General features: G+C 38.1%; 1 protein-coding gene across 8 annotated transcripts in view; it reads right to left on the bottom strand.

Annotated features, from left to right (window-relative positions):
* Positions 1-16,835, bottom strand: part of FUT8 (fucosyltransferase 8) — a 367,182-nt gene that overhangs the window by 106,702 nt on the left and 243,645 nt on the right. For all 8 annotated transcript variants that reach the window (XM_049899432.1, XM_049899426.1, XM_049899429.1 and 5 more), the window contains one exon: positions 14,437-14,551. In XM_049899432.1, coding sequence (XP_049755389.1) covers positions 14,437-14,551 — 115 coding nt within the window. The remainder of the gene's footprint in view (positions 1-14,436; positions 14,552-16,835) is intronic.

Raw genomic sequence — 16,835 nt, 5'->3', positions numbered from 1 at the left:
GGCATTTTTTTATGGATTTTCTTTCCATAGGGTATTCATTGGTTGATTTTTGGAAGTAGATTGAAGAAGTAGGCCTTTCTTCCTATTCTGTCTTAGTCTGAAAACTCCACTGAAACTTGTTCAGCATAATAACAACACGCAAGCCTCCTGTGATAGACAAGTGGTGGCTGTGCAAGAGGTACACTGGCTGAGAATCAAACCTGAGTCTTCCACATGGAAAGTGGGAATACCACTAAACCACCACTGTCCCCTTTAGAACTACCATGTGATCCAGCAATGCCACTCCTGGGTACGTATCACAGAGACCTGAAAGCAGTGATGCAGAAACATGTATACTAATGTTCCTTGCAGCACTATTCACAATTGCCAAAAGGTGGAAACAACCTAAATGTCCACCAACACATGAACGGATTAAAAAAAATTTTTTAAGTGGTATGTAAATGTAGGGGAATATTGCTCAGCCATAAAGACAAATGAAGTCCTGATACATGCTAGAACATGCATGAACTTTGAAAACATGTTGAGTGAAGTAAGAAAATCACAAATATTTTATGATCTCACTCATCTAAAATAGCTAGTATAGGAAAATGTATAGAGACCAAAGTTTATTAGTTGTTACCAGGGGCAGGAAGGGGGGAAAAGGGAGTCACTGTTTAAATAAGTATTGAATTTCTGATTATGGTGATGAAAATTTGGCAATGGATACTGGTGACAGTTGCACAACATGACTAATATAACTATTGTACATGTTGTGTGATAGATTGCTTTTCTCATCATGGTCTTGTAACTCCCACCCAAGTGATTAGGTGGAACTGTGCAGATAGCTTAATTGTGGCCTCCAGAGGGATTGGTCAGTTTTGCCATCCTGCTGGGCTTGGGGTGAGCCATCTGAGAGGCAGGAGAGAGAGGATTCCACCACCACCAAGGAAGGTGAGCCAAGAGTGGAGCAAGTCTTTTAGACCTAGGATCCCTGCACTGACAAGCTCCTGGGACCGAGAGACCAAGAGAGGGAGCTGTAGCACTGAAGACAGCAAGAAGCAGTAGCAGAGAAACGGAGGCAGGAGAGATAGGCAAGAGACCAGGCAGTGGGATTCCCAGCTCACGGAGCCAGAAAGCTGACTGTCTTTGGGCAGAGGTTTACTGGTGGAGTGGGGTGCCTCTGGGTACTTACTGGCAGAGCTAAAAGAGCTTCGTAACACTTGCCTGAGCAGGACAAAGGCCAAGGGACCAGAGAGAGGCATGCCTGAGAGCACGGCTGAGAAGAGGGTATCCTAATGGAAGAGCTGTATCCTGAGTGTTCCTGAGCCAGAACTGTAACCTGTTACTTCTCTAATAAACCCCGTAATTGTGAGTAATGTCTGAGTACTGTGTGGCCATTGCAATGAATTACTGAACCCAGCTGAGAAGTAGAGAGTGCTGTGGGAAGGACGGTTGGTGTCAAAATTGGTAAACATGGCAGAGATAGGAGGCATGTCTGACCTCCACCTCATAGGACTCAGTCTTGGGCTGTTGATCTTGATTTTCCTACTCCAGTTGTGAAGTTAGGGGTTCAGACTCTGCCCCACACCATTTTTACAGTACATATGAAAAAAATTAAATTGACAAAGGTATTTATATACTAATGTATACAAAGGAGACTTGGTGGCACAGTGGTTAAGAGCTATGGCTGCTAACCAAAAGGCTGGCAGCTCAAATCCACCAGCCACTCCTTGGAAACCCTATGGGACAGTTCCACTCTCTCCTATAGGGTTGCTATGAGTTGGAATCTACTTGACAGCAACAGGTTTGGCATATATATACATATATATATACGTACTTTTTATAAGGACACCAGTCATACTGGATCAGGACTCAGAGCATGGCTGACCTACACAAAAGTTGTAGGCAGTCCGTGAACAAGACGCTGACACACAATTGTGAGCTGGTCAGTTTGTGAAAGTGGTGCAGGCTCTAGAGAGTAATAATGGAGGGTGCAAGTCCTAGTCAGAGGTGCGTACACTTTAATGAAAAACTGCTGTTGTGATATCAAATTAAAGCACATTTTTAACTGGAGGTGCCTAGATTTTTTTCATTATATCAATGTACTTAAAACAGAGCCTGTTCAATCTTATAGGGTCAGTATCTATTACTTTTTATCTAATTTTGCAATATTAGAGGCTGTTTTTCTCTGTTTCAGGTTTCTGCAGGTGTCCTTAGATAATCCTATGCCTTTGGAGCAGGACAAGAAATCCTTAGGGACTTCAGGTTCTCTCTCAGTTCAATGAAAAGGGCTTCCTTAGGGTCACAGTGGATTCACTGAAACTAAGGGGACCATTTAAAAATCATAGGTCCCTTCAAAGGCCCTGGGAGGAACTTGTGCAATGTATTCACCTGGTCGTATGTTTTTCTAAAATTTGCAAAGGTCGATATTTGGACCACAATGAATTAAGACAGCTGTGTTTTTCCACTAGGAACTCCCTCCCATCTCATTTCCTAGTTGTTGGTGTTGAGTAGGAATGAATCAGCATTTCTGGGATCCTATTATAGGGAAATAAAGCTGAGGATTCATTTAGTTTGGGTTTAAAGGCAGATATTAATGTGGTTCATACTTGCCTTTGTGCAGTTATTTTTGTGACATAAATAGATGAAAGAGGTTACACTGTGTTATGAATGTGTCTGTGATGGTTAAGGTTGTGTGTCAACTTGGCTGGGCCACGATTCTCAGTGTTTTGGCAGTTGTATAATGTTGTGATCACTTCCCTGTTAAGATTTGATATGTGATCACCTCCCTGATGGGATACGCTGTAAGCAGTTAATCAGTTGAAAGGGAGTTTCCTTGGGGCATGTCACCTGCATCAAATATAAGTGGACATTCTGGCAAGGTCGTGGGCTTTTGCTCAATCTGGATCCAGCAGCTGCCTCCTGCTCATCTGATCTCTGGTTCTTGGGATTTGAGCTAGCAGCTTACCTGTGGTCTTGCCTGCCAATCTTGGAATTAGTTGATCTTCACAGCCTGTAAGCAACAGCCCTGCTCTGTGACCTGCTGATCTTGGGTTCGCCAGCCCCTTTGGCTATGTGAATTAGGAGAAGCCCTGGTCCTGACCCATGGGCTTGGAATGCTCCAGCCTCTACAACTGTGTGAGCCATTTCCTTGATATAAATCTCTGTATACATATTTATACGCTTTATTGGTTTCCTTCTCTAGAGAATCCAGCCTAAGATAGTGTTCTATAACACCCAGTACAGGATGTAGAAGGTGATAAGAGAAGTGAGAGAGTCAGTTCTCAATGGTGCCTAGTTCTCTTGTTATTAATATTCTCAAAAACGTAGGGTTTAAAATCACAACAAAATTTGTAATTTGTTGAGATTTCTTTTTTCATTCTAAATGAATATTTACTTTACTATTTACTGTATACTCATATTTTGTATTCTTTTTCATAAAAGAGAGCACTGAAAATTGCATAGTCTTCAGATCTGTCCCGAAAACCTGATTCTGCCTCTGCTCACAAGCCTCTATTTTCTCTTCATGGGAGTCTTGCTACTCCAAAAATATTGCCTCGTTGAAACTGGGATTGGGATTCTGGAAGATGAACCTCTGGCCTGGTACTCTGCGGTCAGGATCAAAATTATTAATTATCACACTACCCATTTACCTATTGCTGTCGAGTCAATTCTGACTCATAGCGACACTACTCATGTGGAAATCAGATCTGCTTTAAGATTTGGAAAATTGTTTTTGGAATTATACTATGATCTAGAACACAATCTAACTACAGCGAAACTTTATACTTCTTGGGAAAAAAAGGCATATTTCTAGGAATGGAAAATTACTGAGGAAATGGAATATCCTTCAAACCAAGTAGATACGTGGCTAATACACCTAAATTTAAGAGATTCAGATTTAAATTCAACTCATAGTCAAGAAAGTAAAAAGGGTAATATCTTAGTTAGATGTTGCTACCCTCAAAGACTAAATGATTTTGGGAACAGCACCTACACTATCAGCTGCTCATTTTTTTCTGGGTCATAGATACTAGGTATCTTATATGCGGGAAAATAAAACTCAACTTTTATCTTACATCATACCTCGAAATAGATTAGAGATTTAAATTTAAGAGCTGAAAGTATGAAACTCCTAGGGGGGAAAAAAGAAAACAGGAAAAAATTCTAGTCATCTAAGATTTGGGAAAAAAAAATTAAATCTGACATTTAAAAGTATAAACTATAAAAGAAAAAAATTAATGTTGGACTTCACCAAAATTTAAAACATTTACTCTTCAAAAGACATTGTTAAGAAAATAAAAAGGCAAGTTACAGACTGGCAGAAAGGATTTCCAAAACATACACCCAACAAGGGACTCATATCTAGACTATACAAAGAACTCTGACAACTCAATAATAACAACCATCCCAATTTAAAAAAAAAAAAAAGGGTAAAATATTTGAACAGACACTTCCCAAAGAAAATACACAGATATCAAAAAAGCATATGAAAAACTTCTAGAACTAATACAGGAATTTAGCAAAGTTGCAGGGAAGAAGGTCAACAAACAAAAAATCAGTGGGCTTTCTATATACCAGCAATGAGAAATCTGAAAGGTAAATTAGGGAAACAATCCCATTTACAACAGCACCTAAGAGAATAAAATACCTAGTAATAAAATTAACCTGGGACATGAAGGACTTATACAATAAAAGTATAAAACACTGCTGAAAGAGATTAAAAAAGACTTAAATAAATGAAAAGACGGTCTATGTTCATGGATCGGAGGGCTTAATATTGTGAAGATGTCTACCCAAAGCGATCTGTAGCTTCAACGCCAAGTCCAATCAAAATTCCAACAGCCTTCTTTACATAAATAGAAATAAATAGAAAAATCAATCTTCAACTTTATATGGAATGGCAAGAGGCCCTGAAAAGCTAAAGCAATGTTGAAAGAGAAGAACGAAGTAGAACTCACAGTTCCTGATTTTGAAACATACTATATAGCTACAGTAATCAAAACAGCCTGGTACTGGTATAACAGTAGACACATAGACCAATGGAATAGAATTGAGAGTCCATTTAAACCCACACACCTATGGTCAACTGATTTTTGATAAGAGTGCTAAGTCCATTTGAAGGGGAAAGAAGAATCTCTTTAATAAATTGTGCTGGGGAAATTGGATTTCCACATGCAGAAAAATGGAACAGGACCCAGGCCTCACACCATACACAAAAACAAATTCAAAATGGATTAACAACCTAAATGTGCAAACTCACAAAATTCTTCCAAGAAAAAGCAGGGACAATGCTGTAAGGCCTAACTTTCAACAATGGATTATCTAACATAATAACAAAAGCACAAACAGTGAAAGACAAAATAAATAAATGGGATCTCATAAAAATTAAAAACTTTTGTTCATCAAAAGGTTTTACCAAAGAAGTGAAAAGACAAGCTACTAACTGGGAGAATATCTTCAGAAACCATATATTTGACAATCGATTAAGGGTAGGGTTGCACAATCGATTACTATAATTGCTGTCAATAAGTTGTATACCTGTGAAAAGTTCAATCTATGTAAAAAAGCAAAAGTGTGATAGATACATTTAAAACAATGACCAAAAAAAAAAAAAAAAGACTAGCTGCTGAGGTTGCTTATTTAGAATCAAATACTTCATGGGATTTGGTTCCTTGGTTTGGAGGTTTATTGTCATGGTTTCATGGGACATCCCAGTTAATTGGCCTAATAATGTATTTAGTGCTTCTGTTCTACCTCCTAGTTCATTGAGTAGTGCCCGGAGTCAAAAGAGTGCAAGCAGCATTCAAGGCACAACAATTGGTCTCTATTCATCGGGAGCAACAGAAGAAGAAGGAGAGTTAGGAATAGGAGAAGGATATGGACTGTATGGCTAATTGCCTCCTTTGCCCTGAGACCAGAAGAACTGGATGGCGCCTAGCTACCATTACTGATCATTTTGATCAAAGATTCCACAGAAGTATCCTGATCAAAAGGAGAAAATGCAGAACAGCATTTCAAACTCTCATGGACTCTAGACTTTCTGGAGCCATGGAAGTTGGATGTACCCCTGAAACTATTACCCTTAAACCAAAAATATCCCTTGAAGTCATCCTAAACCTTAAACCAAAAATATCCCCTGAAGTCATGTTAAAACCCAACAATAGTTAAGCTCAACTAGTAAAAAAGTTCTGCCTTGAACATTACGCTCTTTTAAGAGCTATCTATATGGGATCAAATTGACAACAGCAACTCAAAAGATTAGATAGGAGCCTTAGGGGGCAGTGAATTTATGTTAAGGGAGGAGGAACAACTGAGAAAAGGGGGGTGAGAATGCTTGCACAACTTGAGGAATGTAATCAATGTCATTAAATTGTATATGTAGGAACTGTTGAATTGGCGTATGTTTTGCTGTGTATATTCTAAACAATAACAAAATAAATAAAATTTAGGGGAAAAAAAGCGTATATAAAGATGTTCGACAACATTAATAATAGGGAAACTGTCTGAATAATTTCAAATATAAGAATCAGCACAAAGCCAATTTCCATGAGGCAGAGGTCAAACATATCCCAGATTTCCACATTCTCCGAGCTGCTATACCACTCCGTCTCTGACACTGGCCAGTCTCCCTCTCCTCAGCACTTTTCCCTCCCCTGTTTGGGTTCAGCAATTTGCTGCACCGTCTCACAGAACTTATGAACTGTACTTACAGTAAGTGGTTTATAAATACAATAACAGGGTATGACAGGTTACAACTGAGTATCAGGGTCAGGAAGCATGCTGGCAGTCTCCCTTCTTCAGTGCAGGGCAGCTCTCTCGTCTTCAGGACTCTCTCTCTCTCTCAGGACAGGCCTCCTCTCCGCCCCAAGGACAGGCTCCTCTCAGCTCTGCCATCTGTGACTGCCAGCTGTCTTCCAGGCCTGTCTCATCTGCTGACGCCAACTCTGCCACTGGGCCTCTTCTGGGCCTCTCACTGTCTTCAGTGTTACAGCCTTTGACCATATTACAGATCTTTCAGGAGGTTCCCTGCCTCCTCTCTCTGCTTCTCCTCTCTTTCTCCTGCTTCTTCCTGCTGCTTCTCTTCTTTCTGTCTCATCTAAAAAACCTCTGTAGGGCTGGCTACATATATATCTACACAGCTCCTTGTCAATTTCAAGGCATAGCCCCAACTGACCAATTTCCTCTCGGTAGGCCACAGACACCTCATTTGCATAGTAGAATATAGTCACCTAATTTGCATAGTCCATAGTCACTTCATTTGCATGGGCATATTGACCAATCCCTGCAAGGTACATACTAATTACAGGGCAGGCTGCAGCCCAGGGCCAGAGAAAAAGCCAAGTTGTTCACAACTTGCCCAGGAAATGTGAATTAACCTGGACAAAAGTAACAAACCGTCTGATGTAGAAACCAAGAGCAAAGGTAACTACTCCGGGCTTAGGGCTTAGCTGTTTTTCCAAAGAATCAAAGCAAAAGGCCACATAAAGGAACTTATTTCTCCACAGAAATCCAAATTAAAATCACAATGATATACCATTATACACCCACTAGAATAGTTAAAATTAAGAAGACTATACCAAGTATTGTGGGCTTCTGTCCCCAGAAAAGATACGCTGAAGTCTTAACCCCCCAGTTCCTGTGAATGCGACTTTACTTGAAAATATGGTCTTTGCAGATACAATTAGCATGAGGTCATACCAGAGTAACATGGGCCCTAATCCAGTATGACTGGTGTCCTTATAAAAAGAGAAAAGACACAGACACAGAGAGAAGAGAGCACATGAAGATGCAGGCAGAGATTAGAGTTATGCAGCAAGCCAAGGAATGACCGGGACTACCAGAGATAAGGAAGGATATTCCTCTAGAGTCTTTGGAGATTAGATTTCTAGCCTCCAGGATTATAAAAGAATAAATTATCTACTTTGTGGTAATTTCTTATGTTAAACCCTAGGAAACTAATACAGTAGGGATAAAAAAAATAAATGGTGTGTGTGTGTGTGTGTGTGTGTGTGCATACAGTTAGTTCAGAATACTCCCAGAATGTTACTAGATTTCAAGCTTCCTGAGGACAGACACCATGTCTGGTTCACCGCTATATCCCCAGCAATATATCTAGTGCCCAGTACATTAAAGTACTTGTCGAATGTATGAATGAACAAATGAACTATTCAATCAGAGCTATAGTTCCACATCCTGTTAAATTTATCAGAATTCAAGATAGCATAGTTTTCAATAAAGCTTAGACAATGACCTTCAATAAATTTTCTTCTTTACTTCCTTATTACCATTTTGTCCTTAGCCAACTTCCAGTAGAGAATTCCCCTTTTTCACTTCATGGAAGCTAACCTTGCCACCATATCCAATTCCACTTCTTATTGTCCTGTCAATTGAACTTGCTTATGTTTTTTAACTTGGGGAAGGTATTCTCTTTTTCAGTAGACCATTAAGTCTTGGTTTCTGAGAAACTATACACTTTACCCTATCTGATCTCACCTCAAACTAATAACTTCTTTCAAACAGGGAAAGGTTCTGAAGATTTCTCCCCAACCAAGCTGTTTTAGATATTTAGTAAGTAAGTATTTTAATGCAGTTAAACTGATGATGTTTCCTAATGAGTTACCATTATTACCACCTCTGGCTTTCTGCTGATTCCCACTCCTGTTGGGGAAATTACAACTGTTGTTTGAATCACTTAGTAGAACACACTTCACAACTCTGAGAACAACTGACGATTTGTTTGATCTCAAGGTCAGTACGCTATCAGATAAATAAAGTTTATAGTATATTCTAGACTTAAATCCATTTTAAAGAATTAGTCCTGTCAAAGAAAAATGAGATCGGATACATCCTGTGTTGGAGTGGAGGGTTTCCCCAACAACTGAAATATGTGTTCTTAGTGTGATCTGTCCCCTTTTCATCCCAAAAGACTATCTACATCCACTGAATAGGAACAGAACCATTTTCTGTTTCTCCGATTAGACCATTATTTTTTAATTGAAAAGAAAAATTTCTGTCCTCATTTAAAAGTGAAATAGTTGTTCTCCATTTTTACTTCTGTCAGTTTTCTTTCTCAGAAAAAAGAAAAAATAGCACCCTACCAATTTTCAGTAAAAGTCTCATTCAAACCACAAAACAAAGCTCCTAAGCAAACAACAACAAATCTTTCACTATTGCTACTTTTTATATACATTATTTCAATTCAACCTAAAATGAGCTCAGTTTTGCTTGAAATGTCAACTTTTGGGATCCTATACCAGAAGACAGATAATTTCAAGGTAACTTGTAAACATCTTTTCCCAGAAGCTATTTGCCCTAACTAGCAGTGTTCTCCACCAGAGTTGCACACTTCCAACTGGTCCAAACAAGTTCAGAAACTAAAGCAATGCATTACACAGGCCTCTTTCACAAGCTGACTAGAAACTATAAGGTAAATTCCAATAACCATAATAACAAGAAAATCTCTTCCATGCAAAATCACTCAAAAGTCTAGGGGAATGACTCACATTATGGTAAAACGTCGACTCAACGAAAATCTCAGCAATATGCAGTTTTTAAAAGGAGGCTAAGGTCTATTAGGAACTACAGAAATATAACCAACAGCATTTTCTCAATCTGTTATGATTTATGTAGCACAACAGTGAAGATCAGAACAAAAGGATATTTAAAATAACCAAATGTTACATATTATAGATGAAGAATTTTTTAAATAAACATTTAAAAGACTAATACCATAGGAGATTTGCTTGGTCCATTCTACTTGAACGTAATAGTATACCTGGGTTATCCTCAATGAGATCATTAAGATCTTTAAATCTACTTCGTCTTTGAATACCGTGCCATAGAGGCTTCAACTCTACAGAGAAAATTAATTTAATTTGGAAAATCATGGGCTTTGCCTCACTAAGTTCCTGTTGTCAAAATACCACTTTATTTCCCCGCATTTCCTGTAACAGAATCCAGTAAAATTGCCCCTGCCAAATAAAGCCAAGTTATACTTTAAATGAATGGAAACCTAAAATTGAGGCCAAGCTCTTTGTCATAACTGCTCTGTTAAACTATAAGTTAAGCAGAATTTTCATGAGATAATATTTGCTCAATTCAAAGGATTGGAGAATTACAAAAAGAAAAACTTTAGATTAAAAATGAAACCTGTTACAGATTAAGACAGGACCTTAATCCAGGTTGTTTTCTTCATACTGGATCTTGCATTATACTTTGAACAAATCAGGGTTTAATAAATTGTTGATGATAATGAGAATAAATAATAAATTTCATCAGTACTAGTAAAAATCTAGTGAAACTGAAAACGTTGTAAACTACCTAAGCACTGGTACCCAAACCAATCATTGAAAGTAAATTAAGAAATTATCTGAATTAAATATCAGGAATACAATAAAATATTTAAATGATTAAAATCTGCCAAATAGGCTTAAAATATTAAAAACATTTCCTGTTCCCTATTATTTCCTACACAGAGATAAATTTATTATGATCCAGTGTACCTTTCAAAAGATCTCTAAGAACATTACCAAGATTAACTCATTCATCAATCTCTCATATATTAAAATTAATTCATAATTAATAGAAAAACACTAGACCACACTATTTATATGACTGACTCAGATATTTACATGTAAATCCAGGAGACAAGAATAAAAAATGCATTATAAAGTTATAATGAATAATTTTAAGATCAAAATTATACTTTGAAAATATCTATTGCCATGAGATTGGGTGAAAAGTTAGAGAAAAGTAGCTTGATTTAATGTTCACTACAGTGCACCGGGTTTTATAGTTTCTGAATGAATTGCTTAGTTGATTATAATCATGTGGCTAAACTCTAAAAAAAAAAAAAAAACCTATAAATGGTCACTATAGGAGGAACCCGCAACTCTGAATAGAACTGGCTGATGGGCTAAACAAGAAAAGCCTTCTGAAATCTCTATTAATAACTTATAAGAACTGCTTATTTTATTTTGGGTATAGGTATCAAAAGAAACCCTAGTAGGATAGTGGCTAAGTGCTACAGCTGCTAATCAACGGGTCGGCAGTTTGAATCCACCAGGTGCTCCTTGGAAACTCTATGGGGCAGTTCTACTCTATCCTATAGGGTCGCTATGAGTCGGAATCAACTCGACAGCACTGGGTGTTGGGTACAGGTATCAAAAGTCAAAGTTTTCTTCTTTTATATATACCCTTTTTTAGCTTTATTTCATAGTATCCTATACTCATTTTTTATGCCCTGTTTGAGTCTTTCACAGTCTAAGTTGCTTAAATAGCCTTTCACAGTAATATTTCACTTAAAATAATGGTATAGAAACACCAATAGATTTGAACACTAAAAAAAGTTATAATAGAAAAAGCTCTTTAGTCACTTTTTACCTATATCAATAGGTCTACTTTTCTGATTAGACTGACTAATCCATATAGTTAAACCAGTGACAAATTATTTTGTAAGTTGTTGTTATGCCTAAAAATGCGCTAAGAATTAAAATTCCAGTCAGAGGAAATATTTCTTCCAAATGTATATGCTTATTTTGTTGGGATGGGGGAAGGGGCCCTTATTCACTTCTATCCAGAGAAGAAGAAGAATGAGTGACTGGCATACTTAACCTTAACTTCAAATAATACGTTAAATATATAGCTCCTAACTTTAAAGTAACTTTATAGTCTAATGGAAAAAGAGATTATGAATACATTAAAGAAAAGCATTTTTCCAAAATATATTTTTCCTACTGAGGTTTTCCTTATGCCCTTGAATATTAAAAACCAGTTTTTCTTCCCAATGGAAAAAAAGAGAAAAGCATGGAAGAATTTGTTAAATAGCAATATTTGAAGCTAAAGTTAAGATCAAGTGAAATGTTTAGTTTTGCTATTTTTATAGCTTAAAAGATGCAAAAAGTCCATTGAATTTTAAAACCTTAGCATGATTAATAATTGAGATACTCTAATATAGAATTATAAAAATCAGCATACATAGGACCAAATTAGCACTACAAGTGAAAGCACTTGGTCACTTAAAAACCAGGCGGGGGCGGGGGTGCTGGGAGGGGAAATTAACTATAGCAGATAGCAAGCACGTGTTACAATGTGGAGAGCTGAACTATGACCAGATCACGGTTTAAATATAATTTTTGTAGGTGAAAACTTAATAAATAAGTGGAAATGGAAGAAGCTCAGAGACCACAGTTATTTCCATTTTAGATGAGGACGATGGTTCTGCACCACCAGCTGTTTATAGTTCATTGAATAAGGATCCAGTTGATAGGAGATAATTACCTCTTCCCTACAGGAGGTGAAATGTTTCTAATTCTGCAGATGCCTCTGATGAACGGCCATGGGAGTATGAGACCAAGACAGCATGCCAAGATCAGGTTGGTTTTTAATGATAAGCACTTGATTTTCTATTTTTTTCCTATTTAAGCGTAGGAAAATATGCACCTTGAGATATACAGGAGCAATTCACTGGCTGTCACTTTGCTTTTATAAAGACACTTTGACCTTGAAAGGAAAGCGAAGTGTGCCATCGACAGCATTAAAAAAGGATGGAGGTAGAGGGAGTCTGTGGCCATTTCGACTTTTCCAATTTGAAGAATTCTACTTATTCGTTATTCTTCCCTGAAGACGATTCCATCTCTGCATTTCTTGTCAGTTAATGATGTCCCCATTATCCCAGCCATCTCTGATCATTCACCTACTTGGCAAGACCTATCAATTCCATTTTCCCAGTCTCTCTCAAATTTGTCTCTCTCCCCAGTGCAAACTGCCACATTCTTCAATACTTCTCACTTGCACTGTCCTCATATCCTAAATGGCCTGTCTCCCTGTTTCTAGTCTCTCCCAACACTAAACCACTCCAAGCAAAACACTACACTCCCTGACTCTAGTCTCTTCCATTACTAACATCACTAAAGCACTCTCATCATGCCATTCTTATGTGTAAAAAACATTTCATTATTATGACTCCAAATTAGAAAAACGCTTATGGTATATTGTTAAGCAAAAAAAAAAAAAAAAGTACGCCCTGGTGGAGCAATGGTTAAGTGCTCAGCTGCTAATCAAAATGTCAGCAGTTCAAACCCACCAGCTGTTCCATGGAAGAAAGATGTGGCAGTCTGCTTCCATAAAGATTACAGCCTTGGAAACCTGTGGTGCAGCTCTTCCCTGTCCTTTTGGGTCACTATGAATTGGAATCAATTTGATGGCAATGGATGTGGGTTTAACTTTTTTGATAAGCAAAAAAAAAAAAAAAAAAAAAACTTCAAAAAGTAAATCAATTCTATTCTTATAAATATGTAAGACTGTGTATTCATATTAATAAGAACAGAAAGAAAGCACACACAGGAAAAATATGAACAGGATTAATTTAAAAGGGTCTGGGATTTGGGGTTTTCCCTTTATTTACATGTCCTGTCTGTCACTATAAAGATGTTTATAAAAAAATACAACACATAAAATCTATAGGTGACCACTTTCTGCTTATGATGCTTAAACTCCTTAACCTGGCAGCCAAAGATCTCTGTCATCTGGTTCCTAAACCTACTTTTCCAATTTATTTTCTCTGTCTTTTTCACACAACGTAAAATTCAAGACAAACTGAACTACCTTATTTTCACTTGAGTTCCTGCACTGCTCTTTCCCAAAGGAACCCAGTGGTACAGTGGTTAAGTACTCAGCTGCTAACCAAAAAGTATGGCAGTCTGCTTCCATAAAGATTTACAGCCTTGGAAACCCTATGGGGCAGTTCTACTCTGCCCTATATGATTACTATGAGTCAGAATCGAATCAACTTGATGGTAACAGGTTTTTTGTTTTGTTTTGGTTTTTTTTACTGCTGTTTCCCAGCTATGGGCCATTGCTTACATCACATCCTCCAGCTGGATTGCTCTTCTCCATTTTTGCTGAAATCCTATCTTTTACAGTTCAGCTCAAATAATATCTCTTCCACAAAACCATCTCTGATGTTTCCTTCCTAAAAACTCAAATAAGCTTTTCATTGATATCTCTCTTATAAAACATAGCACTTTCTACTTTGTATTGTAGTTTTTTTTGTTGTGTGTATAAGAAGTAGCCTCCTTTATGGCAGGAACCTTGTTTCAGCCATCTTAGTATTCTACTCAAGGCATAACATAGCGTCTTTCTAAATAAATACATGAAAAAAAAAAAAACTCATTGCCATCCAGTCAATTCTGACTAATAGCCTCCCTATAGGACAGAGTAGCACTGACCCATAGGATTTCCAAGGAGCAGTTGGTAGATTCAAATGGTCAACCTTTTGGTTAGCAGCTGTAGCTCTTAACCACTGCACCACCAGGGCTCCTCTGTGAAACGAGTGAGTAAATACTTTCAAGGCAAGGGTCAGGAACATTAAAAACCAACAGCGATGCTTATGTTTAGTTTTATCATAATTTTCCTTCTTTGTCACTTGTTTCTTTTTTAATCTAACCTTCTTACCTGAAGATACGTTATTCTTCTCTGGACCAGCTCTGTCAGATCTTTGGCCTCTTTTTCCCGCCAATCACCTGCTCCATCTGTTTGACTGAGGTAGTATAGATCCGTCATTATAGACCTGTAAAAGCAAGCAACATTGGAAAACTTATTTGCACTGTGTCATAGGGTTATACAAAGTCATGAGAAGACAGCCAAATTCTTTATAAAGACTGATGCTCAGCATTGATGCTAGTACTCATCTTTTATTTTCTATCAACGTTGTGAAATTCAACAATTGGTTTCTACCATCCAAGATTTATTCTTACAGTAAATTTTTACTGCTGAGAAAAGCATACATTTCCCACCCCCCACCCCAGGCTAGTCAGCTGCACTTATTTCTCAACACAGACAAAGTATAACAGGGATCAGGAGGAAGTGGACACCCATAGCAAAGAAATAGGTAGATTAACACAAGTGAGAGAAATAAGTTGATTCTAGTATTTGTATATACCCGTTGTCATCGAGTCCATTCCAAATCATAAAGACCTTATAGAACAGAGTAGCATTGCTCCACAGGGTTTCCAAGGAGCAGCTGGTAGATTCGAACTACCAACATTTTGGTTAGCAGGCGAGCTCTTAATCACTGTACCACCAGGGCTCCAGTATTAATATGCTGTTGTTGTTAGGTGTCATCAAGTCGCTTCTGACTCATAATGACCCTATGTACAACAGAACGAAACACTGTCCGGTCCTGCATCCTTACAATCGTTGTTATGCTTGAGCGCTTTGTTGCAGCCACTGTGTCAATCTATCTCCTTGAGGGTCTTCCTCTTTTTTGCTGACCCTCTAATTTACCAAGCATGATGCCCTTCTCCAGGGACTGGTCCCTCCTGATAACATGTCCAAAGTATTTGAGACAAAGTCTTGTCATCCTTGCTTCTAAGGGGCATTTTAGGGCTGTATATTCAATATTTTTTGCCAGCACCACAATTCAAAGACGTCAATTCTTCTTCCCTCTTCATTATTCATTTTCCACCTTTCACATACATATGAGGCGACTGAGATCATCGTGGCTTGGATCAAGCACACCTTAGTCCTGAAAGTGACATCTTTGCTTTTCAACCCTTTAAAGAGGTCTTTTGCAGCAGATTTGCCCAATGCAATGGTTGTTTGATTTCTTGATTGCTGCTTCCACAGGTGTTGATTGTGGATCCAAGTAAAATGAAAACCTTGAAAACTTCGATCTCTTCTCCGTGTATCATGATGTTGCTTATTGGTCCAGTTGTGAGGATTTTTGTTTTCTTTATGTTAATGTGTAATCCATACTGAAGGCTGTAACCTTTGATCTTCAAGTCCTCTTCACTTTCAGCAAGCAAGGTTGTGTCATCTTCGTAACGCAGGTAGTTAATGAGTCTTCCTCCAATCCTGATGCTACATTCTTCACATAGCCCAGCTTCTCAGATTAATTGCTCAGCATACAGATTGAGTAAGTATGGTGAAAGGATACAACCCTGACGCACACCTTTCCTGACTTTAAACCACGAATTATCCCCTTGTGTTCAAACAACTGCATCTTGATTTATGTACAGGTTCCTCAAGAGCACAATTTAAATGCCCTGGAATTCTCATTCTTCTAAATGTTATCCATAATTTCTTATGGTCCATGCAGTCAAATGCCTTTGCACAGTCCCTCTTTATTTTGTCTAGTACCATTTCATGTCCCCTCTTAAATTATATCTTCATACTTAAATAATCTGGTTAGAAAACGATCAGAGGAAAATATTAATCCAACTCTTAAACAATGGTCTAAACCAGGGGTCTGCAAACATTTCTGTAAAGAGTCAGATAGTAAATATTTTAGGCTTTGTGGGTCTCTGTTGCCTTTGTGGAGCCTTGGTGGTGCAGTGGTTAAGAGCTAGGCTGCTAACCAAAATGTCGGCAGTTAAAATCCATCAGCCGCTCCTTGGAAACGCTATGGGGCAGTTCTAATATGTCTTATAGGGTTGCTATGAGTTGGCATCAACTCAGTGGCAACTGGTTTGGTTTTTGGTTGTGGCAGGAAAGCCACCATGCACAATATGCAAATGAATGGGTATGACTGTTTCCCAATAAGCCTTTATTTACAAAAACAGGCAGAGAGTGAGATTTAGCCCATGGGCCATGATTTAAGAATCTTTGCTCTAAACCAGAAGGATCCCTGGTGGCACAGTGGTTAAAGGACTCTGCTACTAATCGAAAAGGTCGGCAGTTGGAACCCACAATCCTCCACGGGAGAAAGATGTGGCAGTCTGCTTTCGTAAAAGATACGCAGCCTTAGAAACCCTATGGGGCAGTTCTACTCTGTCCTATAAGGTCACTATGAGTCGGATTCAACTTGACGGCAGTGGGTTTGGTTTTTGGGTTTTGGTCTGAACTAATAAACT

This window comes from Elephas maximus, chromosome 10 (genome assembly GCF_024166365.1).
Source record: "Elephas maximus indicus isolate mEleMax1 chromosome 10, mEleMax1 primary haplotype, whole genome shotgun sequence".
NCBI classification, from domain to species: Eukaryota; Metazoa; Chordata; class Mammalia; order Proboscidea; family Elephantidae; genus Elephas; species Elephas maximus.
Note: the sequence above shows the minus strand (reverse complement) of the source record. Positions and strands in the feature narration are given on the sequence as shown.